The 22,275-nt window shown below is 44.9% G+C and overlaps 1 protein-coding gene across 1 annotated transcript in view; it reads left to right on the top strand.

The window, feature by feature from the left end:
- SLC6A11 (solute carrier family 6 member 11) overlaps window positions 1-21,081 on the top strand; it is a 173,836-nt gene extending 152,755 nt beyond the window's left edge. The window contains exons 11-14 of the mRNA XM_077821422.1: window positions 12,620-12,722; window positions 13,522-13,622; window positions 14,323-14,493; window positions 20,929-21,081. Coding sequence (XP_077677548.1) covers window positions 12,620-12,722; window positions 13,522-13,622; window positions 14,323-14,493; window positions 20,929-21,081 — 528 coding nt within the window. The remainder of the gene's footprint in view (window positions 1-12,619; window positions 12,723-13,521; window positions 13,623-14,322; window positions 14,494-20,928) is intronic.
- Window positions 21,082-22,275: the final 1,194 nt, after the last annotated feature.

Here is a 22,275-nt window from a genome sequence, read left to right as displayed (position 1 = left end):
GCTTGTACTTTTGAGCTCTAGTCCACTTTGGCTTTTTTGATCCTTGACTTGAGTGACACCATGGAGTTGTTCTTTAATGTCCACAAGGTACCTTCAGCAAAAGCTAAAGGTAACCAAATAAATTCACAGCACAGAGTAAATCCTTGGTGCGTGGAGAGAATTCAGGCTGTCAAGTCAGTCTGCTCATTCTGAGTTCTCAGTGCGCTAAAGCCCATGATGCCACTACTGATTATCACTCCTGTTTCTCATTTCTTTTGGCACTAAATAACTTCCAGACACTTTATAAATTTTCAGAGGACTGTTTAGTTTCACTTCCCTATAAGCATGCATACAGTGTGTGTTGTAATTGAAAGGCGGATGATGGGCTGGATTGTGGCTCACAGACAATGTAGCCATCCAGAATACCTCCACAGACCCTTGGGAAGCACACTGAGCAGTGGTTCTCAACCTTCCTTCTTCAGGTGACTTGCCCAAGGTCACAGGAAGTCTGTAGCAAAGCCAGGCATTGAATCCACGTCACCGGAGCTTCAGGGCAGTGACTTAAACATGCACCCATTCTTCCCTTATGGCACCTGCTCCCGAATTGCACCTGTGCCCCCTTCCTCCATGGCCAGTTCTAACCCCAATTTTGTCTCTTCCTCACACATACTAGCCCCAGATTTCCTCTCCTAGGGCTTGGGAGTCAGGAAGCACCCAACCGGGTTGTCTGATTTGTTAGAGCTGCGGGCCAGGTCAGCTGCTTGGGGCTGACTTATAGGGCCTCTCTAGTGTGCCAGGTTAAGCAATCCACTTCTCATGGCTGGAGAGAGATGGCCGCATTTTCACACGTCTCTTCGGTGTGTGCTGGGTTGTAGGAGTCTGTGCTGCACTGGGGAAGAAGCAGAAGGAGCAGACGGGCAGCTGCAAGCTTGCGGTTGCTGTCTGGGAGTTTGGCTGCACGGTGCAGCGAGGAACACCATGTGGTGCTGTTGTGCTGAATTCTCAGGCAGAGCCTGCTATGGAAGCAGCCTCTCAAGCATGCCATCCAGCTAATCTTTCACCCCTTTGTGCAGAGAGCAGGCACAAAGCCTAAGCACCTTTTAAATGGGTGATTTGGGAATTAATGTTAAATTCATTGCTCAAGAGTGAATTTTACGCTCCGTTTCTAGATGCTGGGGGATTTGGAATGGAGCAGCCCTCCAGACAGCCTCAGGAGCTAACCCGCCAAGCAAATGCCCATTTTGCAGTGGCCATTGCTGGCCTGAATTCATTGATGTAGATTATCTTTGTTGCTTATGACTAGGGAATTTTGGAATATTCCCTCCCACCCCACCTCACATACATACACAAATCCCAGATATGGCTGCAACTTTCACCCAAGCAACATTGCAGGAAGTATCTAGCTGCTCGCACCATGGACCTGCCAGCACCAATGGACAATCAGAATGGCAGTGATCCTGCACCAAACTGTCAGCATGAAGGAAAGAGAGGGCACAGTTTTGTGACATAGCTGTAAAACTTCTTCAGCAAGACTTTAAAGCCCACAGACTATTACTGTCTGAGCAAGGGGCTTCAAGCCTGAATGCTTATTCCTAGTATTGCTCTTCCCTCCTCCTTATTCCTGACATCTATAAACATATGGGCTTTTTTCATCAAAAAGGCACTTCCCTGTTCCTTCAAGGCGCAGATCAGTGACTGGGGCACCAGGAAAATTTTTAGTGGAAGAAGTAGCAGAATCTTTATGACTGTGAGGCTGGGTAACCCAGGAGATGGAAGGTTGTGCTACTGTTTCTGAGGTGGTTAATCCAAGTCTTTGGTGCCATGACCAAAAAAGAAAGACAGAGAAAGGGGAGAACTACTTGAGTTTTTACCATATTCCCCTTAGAACAGAGTTTCCTGCCAAAGTTTTCAGGCCTTCCAAATGAAAATAAAAAATCCTCATCAGACAGTTGGGTGCTCAGAATTATCTGGGAGAGTCTTCTCAGAAATTTCCAAATTTCTCATCTTCCTCCATTCTGTCACCCCTTCTTCTTTGGGACCAGCAAGCAGGCAGTGAAGGACTGACCATGTGCAAGCCCATTTCTGCATAGGGTCCAGGCCTTACTGATAAAGAGATTTCATCATTCTACAGGGAAGCTGGTCACAATATTCCTGCACTTCTCAATATTGTGGACCAGTTACCAATTCCAGGCAATGCCTTTATAGTTTCTCCTGTGCCTTGCTTTCTTACAAGTCTGATGGTATCTCTGATGGCCAGTCTGTGACAGGAAAGTAACAAAGGACTTGTTGATAGCCCACTCATATGAGATATTATCTGCATATACTGATCAAACCTTCCAACTGTTTGACTCCCTCGTCTTCATCATCTGTTTACAGAAAGGAAATCCTTAGTACTCTCTCAGGATCTGGCCCACCGTTGGGCATTCTAGCAGACATTCCTGGTTCTAGTCCAGTTGCCCCAAAAAAGATTTCACAATGTGTATTTCTTCTGGAAGCACCAAGTATTTGTCCGCCAGGGACTCTAATACTTTGTATGATAGTGACTGGTTGTGGAAACAATTCCATAGTGGTGATGCACCTCTATACTCTACATATTATCTTGATTTATTAGTGGATTTTCCAGAATCAGTGCACCTCCAAGGGAGCTCAGAAAGACCCCATTCAATTCTAGTCAAATGGTTATCTGAGGAAGCTCATCACTAAAACTTACTAGAGTTGTTAGTAGTTAAGAAGGTGATTCTCTCTCTATCCTTTAAGATTCCTTCTGGATTTGGCTGCCAGGGGTGTGAAAAGTAATGATTGGACCTCCATGGCATACTGGCAGCTCCATGCTACAAGAAGAAAGTACAAGTTAAAACTACTAAATTAAGCAAGTGAAATTCACTTGCTTCTGGAGTGGGAAGTTTTGTGGATTATTCATGGTTTATGTTGGAGGTTTACAGTAGTGCCCACTGCCTCTGGGGTGCTTTCTAAGCCCTGATCAAGGACAGACTCTGCTGCAAAGAACTCACAACATAGGGCATTTAAGATGCTACATTCTCAAGCAGTTAGAAGAAATGTAGTGGCCCAGGCACCCATAGTCTCTCAAACGCCTAATGATGTCAGTTCAGCGTCACTGAATCTCCTAGTCCTTGAGAAATGTCTATGCCAGGATCCTCTCAAACTGCCAACCTACAGCATCTGAGACTCTTGGCAAGGAACCTGGGAGGTTTTGCCTTGTAGAGGATGAATAATCAGCAGAACTTGTGGACTTACTGCTCAAATCTAGAAACTATCCACAAATCTGGGCATTTCAGAGGATTCTGAGAATGTGGTCCTAATGGTGTTCTTAAAAGATCAGGAAACCCATTTTGTCTGACAACTAGGGATGTGTTGGAGTTTCTTTTAACTGTGCTTTTGAGTGGGTCTTGAATTCAAGCTTCCTGAAGGTCCAACTCTGTGTTAGAGACCTTATAGAATATTCTTCCAACATCTAGCCCTTCTTTACAGCATTCTCACATTTCCCAATTCCTTAAAGCTGTGTCTCTGCAGAGATGTGGTCAGAAGAGTAGTAGAATGATTTGATGCTTCAGGTAATCTCTGATACTGCTTTTTTAAATATACAGAGTCTTCCCCATACTTTCTATAAATATGTTTTCCTTTAGTAAGTACTGTGACACTGGCAGACCAGGTGCCAGCTGACGCCAAGGCCCTGAGGACTCACGTGAACACTGGCCAATATATAGCTGGAAATTATTCTGGCTCACTTGTGTGTTAGCACTGTTTAAAACAGATGTTAAGTTTATAAGAATGTGTTTAGTGTTTAGATTTTATGAAATGCTTGTAGGATGCTACATATATTGATCTCACTCATAACATCTGTAACCTGTGTTATAAGGTTATATTAAGGGTAGGTCTACTCTTAAACTGGTGCAGGTGTGCTGCTGTAGCAGTTCAGTGAAGATGCTACTAGGCTGAGAGGAGAGCTTCTCTCACCAGCATAGTATATCTACCTTTGTGAGAGGCAGTAGTTGTGTTCATGGGGGAAGCCCTCCCGTCGACGTAGCACTGTCTACACTGGGTGTTAGGTCACTATAACTGCATCACTCAGAGGTTTGATTTTCACATCTGTGAGTGATGTAGTTCTGCCCGTGGAAGTTTGTAGACCTGGCCTTAGTGTTTGCCTTATAAACCTCTGTAACGGTAACTCGCCAAACAGGAAAGAAGCATTAACTCATGTAAAACACTGAAGGTATTAGGCCCTTCCCACAATAAGGCTCACTGAAACCAAATGAGCCATTGTGAAACATCAAAGAACAAAGATTTTGTTGATTGCCCCCCATACACCCCAACACCCATGAAGAGGAGATGTGCTTATGGACTCATTCCATCAGCTTGCACTCTAGGGGAAGGGAATAAAAGTCCCCAACAAGGAGAAACTGTAGCTCTATGCTGCTTGACTTTGGGAGGGCAAGATTTCTAAGCATAAGCAAGGGATCCCCAGCAGCTGAGCCTGGGTTAGTCCTAAAGGACATATGGAGCTTGCATATTACAGCAGCTTCTATCACCTTTTGAAACCTAAGATGGCAACTCATAAAATTTGATTTTTAATTTTTGTTTTTGTGAAAGTGAAACTCTCTTCCCCACCCCCACCCCCAAAAATCATTTTGAATGGACAGAAACTTTATGGTGGATTCAGAGCAATTTTCTTTTTGAGTTTTTTGTTTCAGTTTGGTCATTTTTGGGTGTCTTTCCTGGGTGTGTGTATTTAATTGGAAAAATTTCAAAATGGAATGCTGTTTCATGAAACTGGCCAAAATGAAATGTTTCTACTAGGGCTGTCGATTAATCGCAGTTAACTCTCGTGATTAACTCAAAAAAATTAATCACAATTAATCTATTTTAATTCCACTGTTAAACAATAGAATGCCGATTAAAATTAATTAAATATTTTGGATGTTTTTCTACATTTTCAAATATATTGATTTCAATGACAACACAGAATACAAAGTGTACAGTGCTCACTTTATATTATTATTTTATTACAAATATTTGCCCTATAAAAATGATAAAACAAAAGAAATAGTATTTTTCAATTCACCTCATACAAGTACTGAAAGTGCAACTTACAAATGTAGATTTTTTTGTTATATAACAGCACTCAAAAACAAAACAATGTAAAACTTTAGACCCTATAAATCCACTCAGTCCTACTTCTTGTTCAGCCAATCACTAAGACAAACAAGTTTGTTTACGTTTACGGGAGATAATGCTGCTTGCTTCTTATTTACGTCACCTGAAAGTGAAAACAGACATTCGCATGGCACTTTTGTAACTGTCATTGCAAGGTATTTACATGGCAAATATGCTAAACATTCGTATGCCCATTCATGCTTCTGCCACAATTCCAGAAGACATGCTTCCATGCTGATGACGCTCCTAAAAAAAATGTGTTAATTACATTTGTAACTGAACTTCTTGGGGGAGAATAGTATGTCTCCTGCTCTGTTTTACCCACATTCTGCCATATATGTCATGTTATAGCAATCTTGGATGATGACCCAGCATATGTTGTTTGTTTTAAGAACACTTTCACTGCAGATTTGACAAAACACAAAGAAGGTACCAATGTGAAATTTCTAAAGATAGCTACAGCACTGGACCCAAGGTTTAAGAATCTGAAGTGCCTTCCAAAATCTGAGTGCGACAAGGTGTGGAGCATGCTTTCAGAAGTCTTAGGCCTTGTCTACACTATGAAATTAGGTCGAATTTATAGAAGTCAGTTTTGTAAAAAGCATTTTTATACAGTCAATTGTGTGTGTCCCCACACAAATGCTCTAAGTGCATGTAGTCGGCGGAGTGTGTCCACAGTACCGAGGCAACCGTCGACTTCCAGAGCGTTGCACTGTGGGTAGCTATCCCACAGTTCCCACAGTCTCCGCAGCCCATTTGAATTCTGGGTAGAAATCCCAGTGTCTGATGGGGCTAAAACATTGTCGCGGGTGGTTCTGGGTACATATCATCAGGCCCCCCTTTCCTCCCTCCCTCCCTCTGTGAAAGCAAGGGCAGACAATCGTTTTGCACCTTTTTTCTTGAGTTACCTGTGCAGACGCCATGCCACGGCAAGCATGGAGCCTGCTCAGCTAACCGTCTGTCTCCTGGGTGCTGGCAGACACAGTACTGCATTGCTACACAGTAACAGTTTATTGCCTTTTGGCAGCAGACAGTGCAGTATGACTGTAGCCATCGTCGACGTAGTCCAGGGTGCTCTTTTAACCGATCTCGATGAGATCAGGGGCGCCTGGGCAAACATGGGAGTGACTCAGCCAGGTCATTTCCCCTTTAAGTTTCGTCTCATTGCGATTCAGTCCTACTGGCAGTGCACTGTCTTTTAATCTGCAGCCAGCAGAAGACGATGGCCAGCAGTCATACTGCACCGTCTTCTGCCGAGCACCCAGGAGATGACGATGGCTAGCGGTCGTACTGCACAATCTGCTGCCAGCAAGATATATAAAGATAGATGAAGTGGCTCAAAACAAGAAATAGACCAGATTTGGTTTGTATTCATTTTTCTCCTCCCTCCCGCCATGAAATCAACAGCCTGCTAAACCCAGTTTTGAGTTCTACCTTGAGGTTTTGAGTTTTATCCTTGAGGGGGCCATTCTGTTTTTAACAAAGCCACCCCCTTTGTTGATTTTAATCCCTGTAAGCCAACCCCATAAGCCATGTTGTCAGTCGCCCCTCCCTCCATCAGAGCAACGGCAAACAATCATTTCACACCCTTTTCCCTGGATTGCTCGAGCAGGAGCAGACGCCATAGCACAGCAAGCATGGAGCCCGTTCAGGTCACCACAGCAGTTATGACCATTGTAAACACCTTGCGCATTATCGTGCAGTGTGTGCAGAACCAGCATGTGAAAAACCAGGCAAGGAGGTGACGGCAGCGCGGTGATGAGGACATGAACACACTTTTCTCTAAAACCGCGTTCCCCCACAATTTGGAGATCATGGTGTTAATGGGGCAGACTCATGCCATGGAACACCGATTCTGGGCCCGGGAAACAAGCACAGAGTGGTGGGACAGCATAGTGTTGCAGGTCTGGGATGATACTTAGTGGCTCTGAAACTTCCACATGCGTAAGGGCACTTTCATGGAACTTTGTGACTTGCTTTCCCCTGCCCTGAAGTGCAAGAATACCAAGATGAGAGCAGCCCTCACAGTTGAGAAGCAAGTGGCAATAGCCCTGTGGAAGCTTGCAACACCAGACAGCTACCGGTCAGTCAGGAATCAATTTGGAGTGGGCAAATCTACTGTGGGGGTTGCTGTGATGCAAGTAGCCAACGCAATCACTGAGCTGCTGCTATCAAAGGTAGTGACTCTGGGAAATGTGCAGGTCATACTAGATGGCTTTGCTGCAATGGGATTCCCTAACTGTGGTGGGGCCATAGACGGAACGCATATCCCTATCTTGGGACTGGATCACCAAGGCAGCCAGTACATAAACCGCAAGGGATACTTTTCAATGGTTCTGCAAGCACTGGTGGATCACAAGGGACGTTTCACCAACATCAACATGGGATGTCCGGGAAAGGTTCATGATGCTTATGTCTTCAGGAACTCTGGTCTGTTTAAACAGCTGCAGGAAGGGATTTACTTCCCAGACCAGAAAATAACTGTTGGGGATGTTGAAATGCCAATAGTTACCCTTGTATCCTTGTAATAGTATATCCCTTAATGCCCTGGCTCATGAAGACGTACACAGGCACCCTGGACAGTAGCCAGGAGCTGTTCAACTATAGGCTGAGCAAGTGCAGAATGGTGGTAGAGTGTGCATTTGGACGTTTAAAGGGTTGCTGGCGCAGTTTACTGACTCGCTCAGACCTCAGCGAAACCAATATTCCCATTGTTATTGCTGCTTGTTGTGTGCTCCACAATCTCTGTGAAAGTAAGGGGGAGACGTTTATGGCGGGGTAGGAGGTTGATGCAAATCGCCTGGCCGCTGAATATGCACAGCCAGATACCAGGGCAGTTAGAAGAGCACAGCAGGAAGCAGTGCGCATCACAGAAGCTTTGAAAACCAGTTTCATGACTGGCCAGGGTACTGTGTGACACTTCTGTTTGTTTCTCTTTGATGAAAACCCGCCCCCTTGTAATTCCTTGTAAGCCACCCACCCTCCCACCTTCGATCACAGCTTGCTTGCAAAGGAAATAAAGTCACTATCATTTAATTGATTATAAAAATAGGGAGATAACTCACAAGGTAGCCCGCATGGGGTGTGGGAGGAGGGTAAGAGGGAAGGAAAAGGCCACTTTAAAACTTGTTGAATGCCAGCCTTCTGTTGCTTGGGCTGTCCACTGGGGTCGAGTGGTTGGGTGCCCGGAGCCTCCCACCCCGCGTTCTTGGGCATCTGGGTGAGGAGGCTATGAAACTTGGGGAGGAGGGAGGGCAGTTAAGCAGCGGCTGCAGCGGCAGTCTGTGATCCTGCTGCCATTCCTGAACCTCCACCAGATGCCGGAGCATGTCCGTTTGATCCCGCAGTATCCCTAGCGTTTCCTCATGCCTCCTCTGATCTTTCTGCCGCCACCTCTCCTCACATTCATCGGCCACTTTCCTGTACTCTGCAGTTGTGTCCCTCCACACATTCTACTGAGCTCTGTCAGTGCCGGACGACTGCATAAGCTCAGAGAACATTTCATCGCGTGTGCGTTTTTTTCGCCACCTTATCTGAGATAGCCTCTGGGACGGAGGAGGGAGGCTTGAAACATTTGCAGCTACTGGAGGAATAAAAGGGAATGAAGTATTTAAAAAGGTACATTTTACAGAACAATGGCTGTACGCTTTCATGGTGAACAACACTATTCACATTACATAGCAAATGTGATTTTGGTACAAGGTCGCATTTTGCATCTTATATTGAGTGCCTGTGGCTTTGGTGTTAGAGATCACACACGCAGGGCTGAGCAACACAATTTGGCTTGCAGGCGGCCATGGTAAGCCATAGCCTTTTGGCTTCTGCAACCTTCATAACAGCAGCCCTCTCCTTTCCCATACCAAGCAAAGCCCATTGAGTTGGCCATTTACTGCTGCAGTCTTCCTGTTAACGTGCAGCAGAAACCAAACTAACCCCCTCCCCGCATCCAGTTCTCTGGGATGATCACTTTTCCACTCCCCCCACCGCCTGGCTGGTATCAGGGAAGATCTCTGCTAGCCAAATGCAAACAGCTCAGTGCCAATGGCCCCCCCTCCCACCGTGTGGCTAACTGTGGGGAGGATTTATTTTCAGCCACAGGCAAACAGCCCAGTAGGAACAGCCACCTCTGAATGTCCCCTTAATTAAATTCCCCTATTTCAACCAGGTTACCATGAATGATATCACTCTCCTGAGGATAACACAGAGAGATAAAGAACGGATGATGCTTGAATGCCAGCAAACACCGGGACCATATGCTGCCAGGCTTTGTCATGCAATGATATCAGATTACTTGTTACTAGCATGGTGTGGTAAAGTGTCCTACCATGAAGGACGGAATAAGGCTGCTCTCCCCAGAAACCTTCTGCAAAGACTTTTAGAGTACCTCCAGAGGAACTTCATGGAGATGTCCCTGGAGGATTTCTGCTCCATCCCCAGACACGTTAACAGACTTTTCCAGTAGCAGTACTGGCCATGAATGCATCCCAAGTCTTCAGGGCTACTTAATCATTAAAAAATGCTTGCTTTTATAACATGTATTATATTTAAAAAGGTACACTCACCAGAGGTCCCTTCTCTGGCTTCGTTGGGTTGGGAGGTTATTTCAGTCAGGGTGATAAAAAGATCCTGGCTGTCGGGGGAATGGTGTGCTGTGTGCTCTCCCAAAGCTCGTCCTCCTCCTCCTCATCTTCCCTATCTGCAAAATCCTCAGCTGTGGCAGAGAGTATCCCATCCTCAGAGTCCACGGACAGGGGTGGGGTAGTGGTGGCGCCCCCCCCTAGAATTGCATGTAGCTCAGCATAGAAGCGGCATGTCTGGGGCTCTGTCCCGGAGCATCCGTTTGATTCTTTGGTTTTCTGGTACGCTTGTCTGAGCTCCTTAAGTTTCACTGTGTTGCATCCCTGATGTAGCCTCTATCCCTCAAGGCCTCGGAGATTTTTTGAAATGTTTTGGCATTTTGTCTTTTGGAACGTAGTTCTGATAGCACGGATTCTTCTCCCCATACAGCGATCAGATCCAGTACCTCCCGTTCAGTCCATGCTGGAGCTCTTTTTCGATTCTGGGACTGCATGGTCATCTGTGCTGATGAGCTCACCTGGCCAAACAGGAAATGAGATTCAAAAGTTCCCGGGGCTTTCCCTGTACACCTGGCCAGTGCATCCGAGTTCAGAGTGCTGTCCAGAGTGGTCACAATGGTGCACTGTGGGATAGCTCCTGGAGGCCAATACCTTCGAATTGCGTTCACACTAACCCTAATTCAAAATGGCAATGTTGATTTCAGTGCTAATCCCCTCGTTGGGGAGGAGAGAAGAAATCGGTTTTAAGAGCCCTTTATGTCAAAAAAATGGCTTCATTGTGTGGACGGGTGCAGGGTTAATTCAGATTTAACGCTGCTAAATCCGACATAAACTCATAGTGTAGACCAGGCCATAAAAGAGCAACACTCCAATACGGAAACTACAGAACCTGAACCACCAAAAAGGAAAATCAACCTTCTATTGGTTGCATCTGACTCAGATGATGAAAGTGAACATGTGTCAGTCTGCACTGCTTTGGATCATTATTGAGCAGAACCCATCATCAGCATGGATGCATGTCCTCTAGAATGGTGGCTGAAGCCATATGGGGCATATGTATCTTTAACATATCTGACGTAAATATTTTGTGACACTGGCTACAACAGTGCCATGTGAACACCTATTCCCACTTTCAGGTGACATTGTAAACAAGAAGCGGGCAGCATTACCTACTGCAAATAAAAACAAACGTATTTGTCTGAGTGACTGAGCAAGAAGTAGGACTAAGTAGACTTGTAGGATCTAAATTTTTACATTGTTTTATTTTTGAATGCATATTTTTGTACATAATTATACATTTGTAAGTTCAACTTTCATGATAAAGAGATTGCACTACAGTACTTGCATGAGGTAAATTGAAAAATACAATTTCTTTTGTTTTTTATAGGACAAATATGTGTCATCAAAAATAAATATAAAGTGAGCATTGTACACGGTGTTCTGTGTTGTAATTGAAATCAGTATATTTGAAAATGTGGAAAACATCCAAAAATACTTAAATAAATGGTATTTTATTGTTTAACAGTGCGATTAATCATGATTAATTTTTTAAATCACTTGACAGCCCTAATTTCCACTTAGTTGAATTCAACCTGAATTCACGAATAGTTTTGCAGCCTCAAAAATGTATTTTTCAGCAAAAATATTATTTGCCAAAAAATATTCTCCCAGCAATAGTACAGAGAGGGGGTTACAAAAAACAAAAGAGTCTTTGTTCTGGGAGGATGAGGAGGAATAGCTTAGTTGTAAGGGATCATGGAGCACAAGGTGACCACTTCAGAGAAGGAAAAATTACAGGCAGGCTAGTGAATTTTACTTCTTTGTGCCATGTTAGCTTGGCACAGTTGTACTACATACTTCAGCTAATCAGGGAGGACCATTTAAAGGGATGTTATGCATGGATTGCATGCAATGCTTAATTTGTAATGAAAGAGGTGCTGGGGCTCAAGCAATTCTTTTACATTCATAACTGATGAAGCAAACCCAGAGGTGTCGGGGCTATGAACTGTCAAGCATAGAGGTGCCAGGGTTTGGCCCTGGCACAAATTAAGCCCTGCTTGTATGCCACCAAAGCCCAGAAAAAAACGACTTCTATTGGCTTGTGCTTTGTAGATGCCAAATGAAGATTTTGCTGAAGTAGGACCCTCTTTGCCTGTCACGCTCTATTTCTGCAATGTTCATATTATTTAGGGAGCTCTATTTTAAAACCATTAGAAAAGCAGCTTTTCATTTGAAAAGGAAAGAAATTAAACAAAAGCCTACCAGTAAGTCACCATTAATTAATTGATCGTTGTTACATGATAAAGACTTAGATGAGCAAAGCATCTAAAAGATCTTGAACTAAATGCAAACCTTGTGTAAGTGGGTGCACCTGATTATGAGACCATGTTCCATAGGAGTTACTGTTCTGTGAGTTTTCGCAGGATTTAGCTAATGCTTTTTACATAGTCGTGTAACAGACATTTGAAGAAATCTGCATATTTATGTGAAGGACTTAGGAGATCATAAGCATTTTCAGTCATTTGAATCTTGGTGCTGTAACAGTGAAGTTGAAAATAGGATGGAATGCGAAGAACATTTCAGAAAAGGATGAAATGTCATGCTCCATTATTCTAAGTTCAGCTAGAACACAACGTTAATTCTGATGGGCCTTGTTCCCGTCTCCCTTCCGCCCCCAAGACATTTACTATCTTAATGCAAATGTGCAGTATTTAACAGGCTAAGAGAGTAGGAGAAAAGAGCCTTCACAATGACAAATCACTGACAAATTATCATCCCTCATTACTGAACGAGAATGACTGTGCAATTAAAATCATATTTGTGCTTTGAAATATTCCCATTAGACCTCTGCAGTCTATTTTGGTTTCCCTTTTCTGTCTTTTGTGTTTAAGGGTGGAATGTACGTTTTCCAGCTGTTTGACTCCTATGCAGCCAGTGGAATGTGCCTTCTTTTTGTGGCTATATTTGAGTGCATCTGCATAGGCTGGGTTTACGGTGAGTTACTGAAGACTGCTACATTATTGTGTATTTATGGAAGTCATACACTTATGGCCTTAGTTTTAGGACCAGATTTAAAGTGACATATGGCCCTTGTCACACCATAACAGGGGCCTCCATGGCTCTGTCCTTGTATCATGGCTCTGCCTCCCATTAGGAGTGACAGTGGCAGGAGGGGACCTCTCCCGTCCAAAGAGGCAGGAGCAGGGGCAGGGCTTTCTTTCCCTTTGAGGTTCCAGGAGTGGTAGCGGGGGTCCCCCTCACTCCCTGGCCAGAGAGGCAAAAGTGTCAATAGCAGGGTCCCAGCTCTTGTTTCTGGCTGTCTGCAGACTCAGGCAGACATGGTTGCCTTGGTTACAAGCAAGCCACCTTCTTAAGCTTCTCTTTGCAGCGACAAGGGCTAGAAATGTACTTTTGTAAAATGAAAGCTGGGGTTCTGATGTCACTCGTCCCCAGGACCAGGGGCCTTAGGCATGAGGCTGCACCCTCTATGTCTTTAATGGGCCCTGCTCAGACTGATACTAAGAAGAAGCCATTAGGATTTGGCAGCTGGTTGGTCCTTATTTCCCACTGGGCAGACGCATATCCCCGGCACTGCCCTTCCTTTCCAGCCTTGGCATCCCGGTATTCAGGGAGCACACTGAATGTAATGTATGTCCATCCCGGGAAGGGCCTCGTCACAGGCATGTCCCTTCTAACTCTTCTCATTTCCAGGCTAAATAATCCTAGTCTTTGCAATCGCTCACAGAAACATTCTATATTCAGTTTTGGTTTGGTTTTTTTTTTTTTTGGGCAGGCAGCAATCGCTTTTATGATAACATTGAAGATATGATCGGGTACAGACCATTGTCATTAATTAAATGGTGTTGGATGGTCCTAACTCCTGGTATTTGTGCAGTAAGTATTAATCTGAATAAATTGGTCGGGAATATGTAGGTTTTCTGCAGATTATTTTTCCAGATGTTTGAGGCTAATGAATTTCAGAAATAGTAAAGTAATTATTATGGCATTTGGCATATATTTTAATTGAAGAAGCTTACAGTAGATTTGGTAAGAATCAATGTTAACTTAATTTTCCCCAAGCACATAATTCTAATGCTTCCCGTAACAGGAAAAAGCAAACTCCTCAGTTGGACATCTGAGATTTGTGCATACAAATATGAGCTTTTTCACATGCAAAACTGTGGGTGCAAATGTAGAGACTGGCTCAAGACCAATACTGTTGCCCTTATTTTCTAATAGTGATAGATTTGAAACCATCTTGCTCATTTCTCCTAACACCCCTAGATTACCAGACCCAAAACTTAATCTCTGCTCTGCAGTTATGCTTTGCCATCAAAGCGCAAGTTTTATTGTCAAGTGAAAGGTAAATAGGATTTAAACTTGAAAGGTGGCTCGCTTCTGTGGAAGGAACTGAGATGTAAATTATTTGAGATGGACATAAAAAAAGAATATTGGTGTCTGTCTCTCTCTGACGTCAAAGCTTACACTACTTCAGATTCCCGGAGGACAGTAGACTGCCTGTGCAGTAATTTTATTTTTTTCCCTAGACAGTGTGGCTTCAAACATACCTAATATATTTCTCACTTTACTTCAGGGAATCTTCATCTTCTTCCTGGTGAAATATAAGCCTTTGAAATACAACAACGTGTATACATACCCAGACTGGGGCTATGGGATAGGCTGGATGATGGCCCTCTCATCCATGGTTTGTATACCTTTGTGGATCTGCATTAAGTTGTGGAAGACAGAGGGAACCATTCTAGAGGTGAGACATATTTTTGGAATGACATTTATTTATGCAGAAGTGGGTAAAGGAGCATGACCCCTTCTCTTCTGATGACTAAGCACAGCTCAGACAAAAAAGGAGCATTCTTCTTCGTGCTATGGTCCACAGATCCATCACAATGGTATGTCCACCTGTTTGCAGGCTGGGGGCAGAAATATATTTGGTGGTCACTGGCTCCAGGGTTATGCCCCATCCCCTGAAGTTCCCTCCAGTTTTCTCTCCCTCCACAGCAGCTGGTGGCTCACTGAGCCCTCCCTGCTGCAGAGCTTGTCTAAGGGAAATTCCAAACTTTATTTCATGTTTTTATACTAACAATTCAGCTCAATAATGTGTCTATCTAATTCCCAGCTGTGTCTGAGGGCTGCATTTGGTTTCAGGGAGATGATCCTGTCAGCTCCGCCTCCCCCTCTGAGGTGTTTGTAGTATCTGGTGCCCTTACGGGCTTTAGGGACAGAGTGATGCTGAAAAAAGCCAGTGACAAAAGGAACAGTGTGTGTTTCCTGCTCCCCATTGTATTGTGTCTCTACTAGGGCAGCCTGGCTGGCTCTGTGGGCAGAGAGCAGTTCTCTCACAGCCCAGTCTGGCTGGGGATCCCTTGGCCTCAGCCTGGGGATAATCCTCAGCACCCGGTTCCCTGCTCACCCACAGGGAGTGCAGCCTGGGGATAATCCTCAGTGCCTGGTTCCCAGCTCACCCGTACGGAGTGCGGCCTGGAGATAATCCTCAGCACCCGGTTCCCTGCTCACCCGCAGGGAGTGTAGACTGGGGATAATCCTCAGTGCCCCGTTCCCTGCTCACCCACAGGGAGTGCAGCCGGGGGATAATCCTCAGTGCTCGGTTCCCTGCTCACCCGCACAGACTGCAGCACAGCAGATTCATGCAGAATAAAGCAGGCCCTATACTTGTGCTGATTCCTCAGGGTGTTCACACCCTCCCATGTCCTCCAAAGGGAAGTCTTCCTCCGTAGGGGAGGAAGACCAATAGTGCACATCAGCATTAGAGAATCAGACTGTAATATAAATTCAAAGAAAGAACAAGAGAAGATTAGACACTTTCAGAGAACAGTGCTCTGTGTATTGTAAACAGCACTTCGGAGGTGTGCTCCTGCCTGAGACAAAGCTGTATGCAGTGGTGAGCTGGAGCCGGTTCCCACCGGTTCGCTGGAACCGGTTGTTAAATTTAGAAGCCCTTTTAGAACCGGTTGTTCCGCGAGGGACAACCGGTTCTAAAAGGGCTTCTAAATTTAACCGGCCAAAAGTGACACCTTAGGAGCTGACAGAGCACCCAAGGGGAAAATTTGGTGGGTGCAGAGCACCCGCAGCCCCTGCTCACCTCCGCTCTGCCTCCGCCTCCTCCCCTGACCATGCCACTGCGCCCTGCTTCTCTGCTCCCCCCTCCAAGGCTTCCCCACCCCAGCTCACCTCCACCACGCTCGGCCTGAGCGGGAAGCCACCGCCTGCTTCTTAGCCCTCCCAGGCTTCCCGCCGAACAGCTGATTCGCAGGAAACCCGGGGGTGGAGGGGGCGTGGAGAAGCAGAGCGGGGTGGGGCGTTCAGGGGAGGAGGCGGAGGCGGAGCAGAGGAGAGCTGGGGCCGGGCGGGGGGGAGATGCTGGTAGGTGCTCTGCACCCACCAAATTTTCCCCATGGGTGCTTGAGCCCCGGAGCACCCATGGAGTCGGCACCTAAGGCGCCACTTTTGATGTGATCAGTGGGGGAGTGGCCGCTCCCCCGCTACCCCCTAGCTACGCTCCCACACCCCTAGAAGCCAGAGGGACCTGCTGGATGCTTCCTGGGAGCTGCCCCAGGTAAGCATCGCCAGGACTCCCCACCTTGCCCCCCGGCAGGTCCCTCTCGCTCTTAGGGGTGGGGTGGGCACCCACTACGGTGGCCCACGAGACCCTCCTGCCCAGTTCTGGGGGCAGTCAGGGGACAGGGGAGGGGGGTGGATGGGGCAGGGATCCTGCGGGGGGGAGTCAAGGAACGCGGGGGCTTGGATGGGGCAGGAGTCCCAGGGGCCGGGGGTGGGCAACAACCCCCTCATGGAGTGAGAAGGGAACCAGTTGTTAAGATTTTGGCAGCTCATCACTGGCTGTATGTCCTTCCATGCCCTCTAAGAGGGTAGAATAATGGGATAGGCATTTCCTGCCACATCTGAAAGACTGGGAAAGTTTAAGGCTGTCATCCCCAGCTGCTGCTGCAGTCATCATTATTGGGCTATAATGCCCAGCTGCTGCTCTGGATAACCAGGCCCTAATGTTGAGATTATTGTTCCCAGCCTGTGTTGAAGGTTGCCTCCACCTCTACTTCTCCCTCCCCAGCATGTCGCTATGGACTGATGAGAGGGATAGCAACCTGGGGGTGGAAGAACCAGGAGGCAGTAAGGGGATTCTTTCTACCCTGGCCACCATTTTGTAAGCCCAGATGATTCCTTAGTGTGTGCCAGTCAAAATTTACTATCACGGATTGATGTGGTTAGTTTTCCTGGCAATCAGGGACTTGGTGGTTCTAACTGGGAGAGACTGTTATCTGAAAGAGTGGCCTCACGATATGGTAGTTCACATTGGGAGTCAAGTCTAGTCCCCTCCTTTCGGCATGAAAACTCTCCGGGGGCATCAGACCAACAATGAGAAATAAACAACAAATATGAATGGTCTTTGGACACCCTAAGTGCCCCCACCTGCTTTCCCAAGCAGTGCTAACATGGGCAGCCAGTACTACAAGCATGATCCCTTGCAACCTAAAAACTGTATGCTTTAGGGCTTCTCCCTTGAAAGGGGGAAAAAGTGGGATTCACGTCGGTTTCATTCATATATGTGGGGCTTTGTTCCTTGGGATCAGACTCACAGCTATTTTACTGATACAATGGGAAACTTTATAGAGAGCTGAGGCTATTCAGAATAATCAGAAAAGTCAACTTATACTCCTGACTCTTGCCTGAGACTATAGAAAGGAATATACAGGTTGTATGGCAAGTTGAAGCAGTCCATGAACTACTTCTTTGCAAGTGGTAGCTAGAACAAGCACAGGGTCAGCAGCGGCCTTCTGTTGCCTCAGCCTGTCAGGGTCAGCATGTCTCTGAACCGGCTGTGTCAAGTTAGCCAGGCATCAATTGGGAGTCTATCTCAGTCTGAGAGCAAAAGGGTTACTTATAGCTTTGATCAAATAAGGACCTGGTCCATAGAGGTTATCCTATGGAGCTGTGCAAGAATTTCAGGAACCACTTTGGCCCAGTCCCACTCTCAGCAACCCCATGGACAGGAGACACCATGAATGAAATCATCCATCGTCTATTTCAGAACAGAACATTGCAACCCATTCCCGATCCTATTTCTAGCCTCAGAGAATCAGAGACCAGCAGAAAAAGACCTGATTTAAAACATCTAAATAACTTCCTCATGAAAGTTTGTCTTCAAAGAATTTCCATTTACCATCCTTGGACAATTCTTATGTTTTGCTGGTGGATGGTAGCCTTTTTCTTTTCCCAGCTTTGATCGTTACTGTTTGATTTTACATGTGCTCCCAGGGTCGCTCCCCAGGATCTTGGTAGTAATAATGCTGACTTTAGGGAAGAAGGAAATTCACATATCACCTCCCAGACAATTTGTACGATGAGGGTTCTGTACAGCTAGAATGCTGAGGCAAAACCCCAGACTGATACCGTTCCTGGAGTATCTTGGATTCAGGACAAACAAACAGACATGTGGTGCCATGAAAGGCAGTAATAGGCCTGGGCAAGAGATGACTATCTTCATGTACAAGGTCTCATCTCAGAAGAATGCTATCAGAAGGTGAAGATATGCATAATGGAAAACAAGTGGTGTTACAGAAACAAAAATCCAATTCTTGGAGCTATTGGGAATTCTGTTCTCATACATAAACATGCTTCAAAATTTCAGGGTTCATATGATACCTATACAGTAAATCTGAGTATCACCTTGCCATCTGACTCCATCTCATCTGTTGGCAAAGATCCAGCTCCAGCTGTATATTCTCCCATCCCACAAATGGTGAATGCAGACAATCAGATTTTTACTTTTTTAAAGGGATCTTCCCAATTCAGTTTTGGGAACGGGTACTAGGAAGAGGGAGCACAGCATCCACCGGCTAGAAGGCAATGATTAACTGAGGTCTGAAATCACTGCTCTGTCCAGGGGCAACAGGTCTATTCTGGTCATGACAGTCAACGTGTCTGAGAGGGTTCTCATAATAACTGGGAAGACCAGAATCAGCTCTACCCCAGAGAGAAATTTTCCTGTTTGCGGGGAGTAGTTTCTTATCTCTGTGTGCACTGCCCATCAAGGGGAAGATTAACACCAAGACTTATATGGCAGAAGTCAGATTAACAGAGTGACTGCAACACCCAGAAACATCTCACTCTTTGTAGGTCAGTTTGGTGGGCTGGTGTTTGACCTCTCTGCATCTGGAACAGCAAATTAAGTGTCCTGTGGCCTCTCTGTGTCAGGACCCAAGATGTGAGGTGACATTTGCAAAGCTGGGCAAGATCCCTGCTATATGTCTTCGCACCTTTTCCATGACTGCGCAGGAGAATCCAAAAGATGGGAGCGAGTGGCAGTGATACTTACAAAGAGTTATACTGGCTGCGGAGGCTATGGCTTTCAGGGCTGATTAATCTAGCATTGGATCGTTGGATGTTTCTATCTCACAGAGAAGGTGCACTTTTGCAAAACCCAGTGCTCTTTCCTGGACCAGACAGCTTTACAACATATACTTGGATAAAGAGATTATTGCTGTTGTGCACCCCAAAGAGAAGGCAACAAATAGAACTGATTCTAATGGCTGGTGCAAAGTCCATAGTTTAATACCATGTTAAATCAATGAAATGGAGCCTTGAGTTCTCCCAGGAGGGCTTTATTGTGGGTCATAAGAGTGTCCAAGCAAAAGGGTCAAGTCTCTGTTGAATAATGTTCTCAGTATGTTCAAGAAAAGGTAGCTCTGTACCAATCCCACATTAAATGCTTCCTTACGGCATCAGCCTTATTCTAACAAGATCATAGAGCACGATCATGGAACCCCATTCTACTCCTTACAGCACTATCCAGATTTTACCGAGCAGAAGGTGGTGTTATACTTCTATCCATTAGAGTAGGCCCCCGATGGCTACTTTTTTTTTTATTTGAAGTTGGGAGTTTTCACTAACAAGCATTGTTCTTTAATTCAGACAGCTAGTCTTCATAGCTATTGTAGCATTCATTTCCTAAGTGAATTCAAGAAATATTCCTTCTTTGGTTAAGCATCAAAGTCCAGTCATTAAGAGCACTGACAATCTCAGGGCAAAGAAGTCATGTCTCCTGTACTGAGATCTATTAGATGGTCATTGTTTCACTGAATTCTGTGTATTGATCATCCAATCTTAGCCAATGTCATTTCGTCATTTCCTTTCTTTTTGGTGGCAGAAGTCTTCCTCATAGCTTAGTGCTCAGGGGAAGATGGAGGAGAGTTATATCCATTTCGTCTCAGATGTCCATATTTATAGAATAATCCTGCTCTCCTTCCTGGAGCCATACTTAATGAAATTGCATTGTAATGGATCTGGGAATCTTAGCATGCAAAATGTATCCATGCCAACCTGAAAAATGTCCTCTCTTTGAGTAATAAAATCCATTGATCTGGCCCACCCTGAAACAAATGGATCATTCAGAATAGAGATGGAATTTGACATATCATTAGGTGTGACTTATCATGCTTTGCATTAGGAGAAATTGTTGTGCTTTTCCTCAAAGTATATTTAGCACTATCAGTAATTCAGTAAAGCAGATTGGAATTATTTTGGCTATGGAAACTCTCTCACCTGAAGGCAACTTAGGAGGCAGGGCATTCCTCTGCTGCCAATGAGTGACAGGTCTGACTCTGTCCCAAAACTGCAAGCAGGCTGAAGTACCATTGTAACCGATCTGTGGACCTTATTTCTTAAAGAAAGGATATTTTTAGGTAAACACAGATACATTTTCAACTGTAGCTTCTGTTCAATATTCAGACTCCCTATGAAAGGCTCTTGCAGATCTGATCTAATACTTTTCTCACTGCATCTTGCTGGACTGCATCAAATTCACCTGCATAAGTGGAGCCTTCATCTTTGTGCTCACCCTCTGCAGAGGAATGAATATTGCCCTGCATCTATTGTGAAACTAAGCTTTTGATCAAGCATGTGAGGGTTTGCTGTCATCTTCGAGCCCTTGGATTGGAATGCTGTGGAAGCGGGTGGTGTGATGTGTAGCCTGTTACACCGATTAAGTGGTTCACACAGGGTTCCAGTGGAATGAAATGGGCCTGCAGAGAAGAGAGATTCTATAGACATTCTTGCTATGAGGAGATGATGATGATTCTGGCTGCATGTGTGTGTGTTTCTGTCTGAGAGAGAGAGATAATGTCTTCCATTTTCTCCAATGTTTCAGAAATTCAGGAAGCTGGTCATACCTTGCCCAGATCTGAAGATGAGAGGAAAGCTTGGAGCAGGGGCATACGCTGCTACAGTAAATGATTGTGATGCCAAACTGAAAGGCGATGGCAACATTTCAGCCATCACAGAAAAGGAGACACATTTCTGAAAGAACTTTCTTTTTGTGTGTGTTATTTTTTGTATAAATAAATAAATAAATAAATAAATACTTCACTTAATTATAGAGGCTGCTTGTTTTGCACAAAATTTATTAACCAGTTAATTTTAAAGTGAACATTGTACACTTGTTTTAAATGATTTTTTAATTATTATTATTATTATAAGTAATGATTATATAAAAGAAAAAAGAACTAGCATAGTACTGTATGTTAGTGATGACTTGTAATATGGTGATTTCAGTAAATGTTTTATAGACGTTAGAAGGACCTGTATAATGTGCTGTAAAACTTTTCTACTTGGATTTTTTGGAAAGCATGGTATTGTATAAATATATCTGTTCTAATCTGTAAGCATTTCAGACCATTTCAGCTACTAATGTATGTCTATAAAGGGGGTCACAATGACCTTTTGTTTATATTGGAGGGAGTTTTGGGGGACTAGTAACTCAGCTGCATCATCTTTCTATCTGAATGTGGGATTGACCCAAAGCCCACTGAAGTCAATGGGAGTCTTTCCCATTATCTTCAAGGGGACTTGGATCATGCAGTTTGTGAATGAAACTCTGCACCTGAACCCTGCAGTCCTGTCATCCGAGTCAGGACTGCAGGCTCCGGCCTTGTACTTGGCAAAGCACTACTTCCATGGTGAGTACTCTTTCTGGAGCCGAAAGGAAATACCACCTCATCAGTGTCTTCCCCCATGCCTGAACTTCTCACCACAGCCAGGTATAGAAATGTGGTGGAATGAGTCCCCCTTTGAATGATTATTTTCCTGGAGACATCTAGAGGCTATTTTTTAAAGAGCTCTGAATTGTGTTGTGAAGTGAGTGGTGTCTGATCTCACCTATGCTGCTTCCTGGAACATCTGAAGCTATTCCATGTTGTCTCTGGCTAGCTAAAATTCCCTACATTTTGTTATACTTCTCCCATTCCCTGAGCTGAAATGTATTTGTCTTTGCTTGCAAAACAGAAAGGGAGTCCCTAGGACAGTTTCCTTAGCTGGAGAGGATCTGAGGAGAAATGGAACTCATTTTATAGAGATTTCCCCCTTCAAATGAAATCCAGAAATAAATTATGACAATACAGAGCACTTATATGGCTCTTTTAATCTTCAAAGCACTTTTGAAACAGTACTGAACACAACTGGAGCAGTTGGCTCCTTACCTGCACAACAGCCCTGTGAG

This window comes from Eretmochelys imbricata, chromosome 7 (genome assembly GCF_965152235.1).
Source record: "Eretmochelys imbricata isolate rEreImb1 chromosome 7, rEreImb1.hap1, whole genome shotgun sequence".
Taxonomy (NCBI): domain Eukaryota; kingdom Metazoa; phylum Chordata; order Testudines; family Cheloniidae; genus Eretmochelys; species Eretmochelys imbricata.
This window is presented reverse-complemented; position numbering and strand designations above follow the sequence as displayed.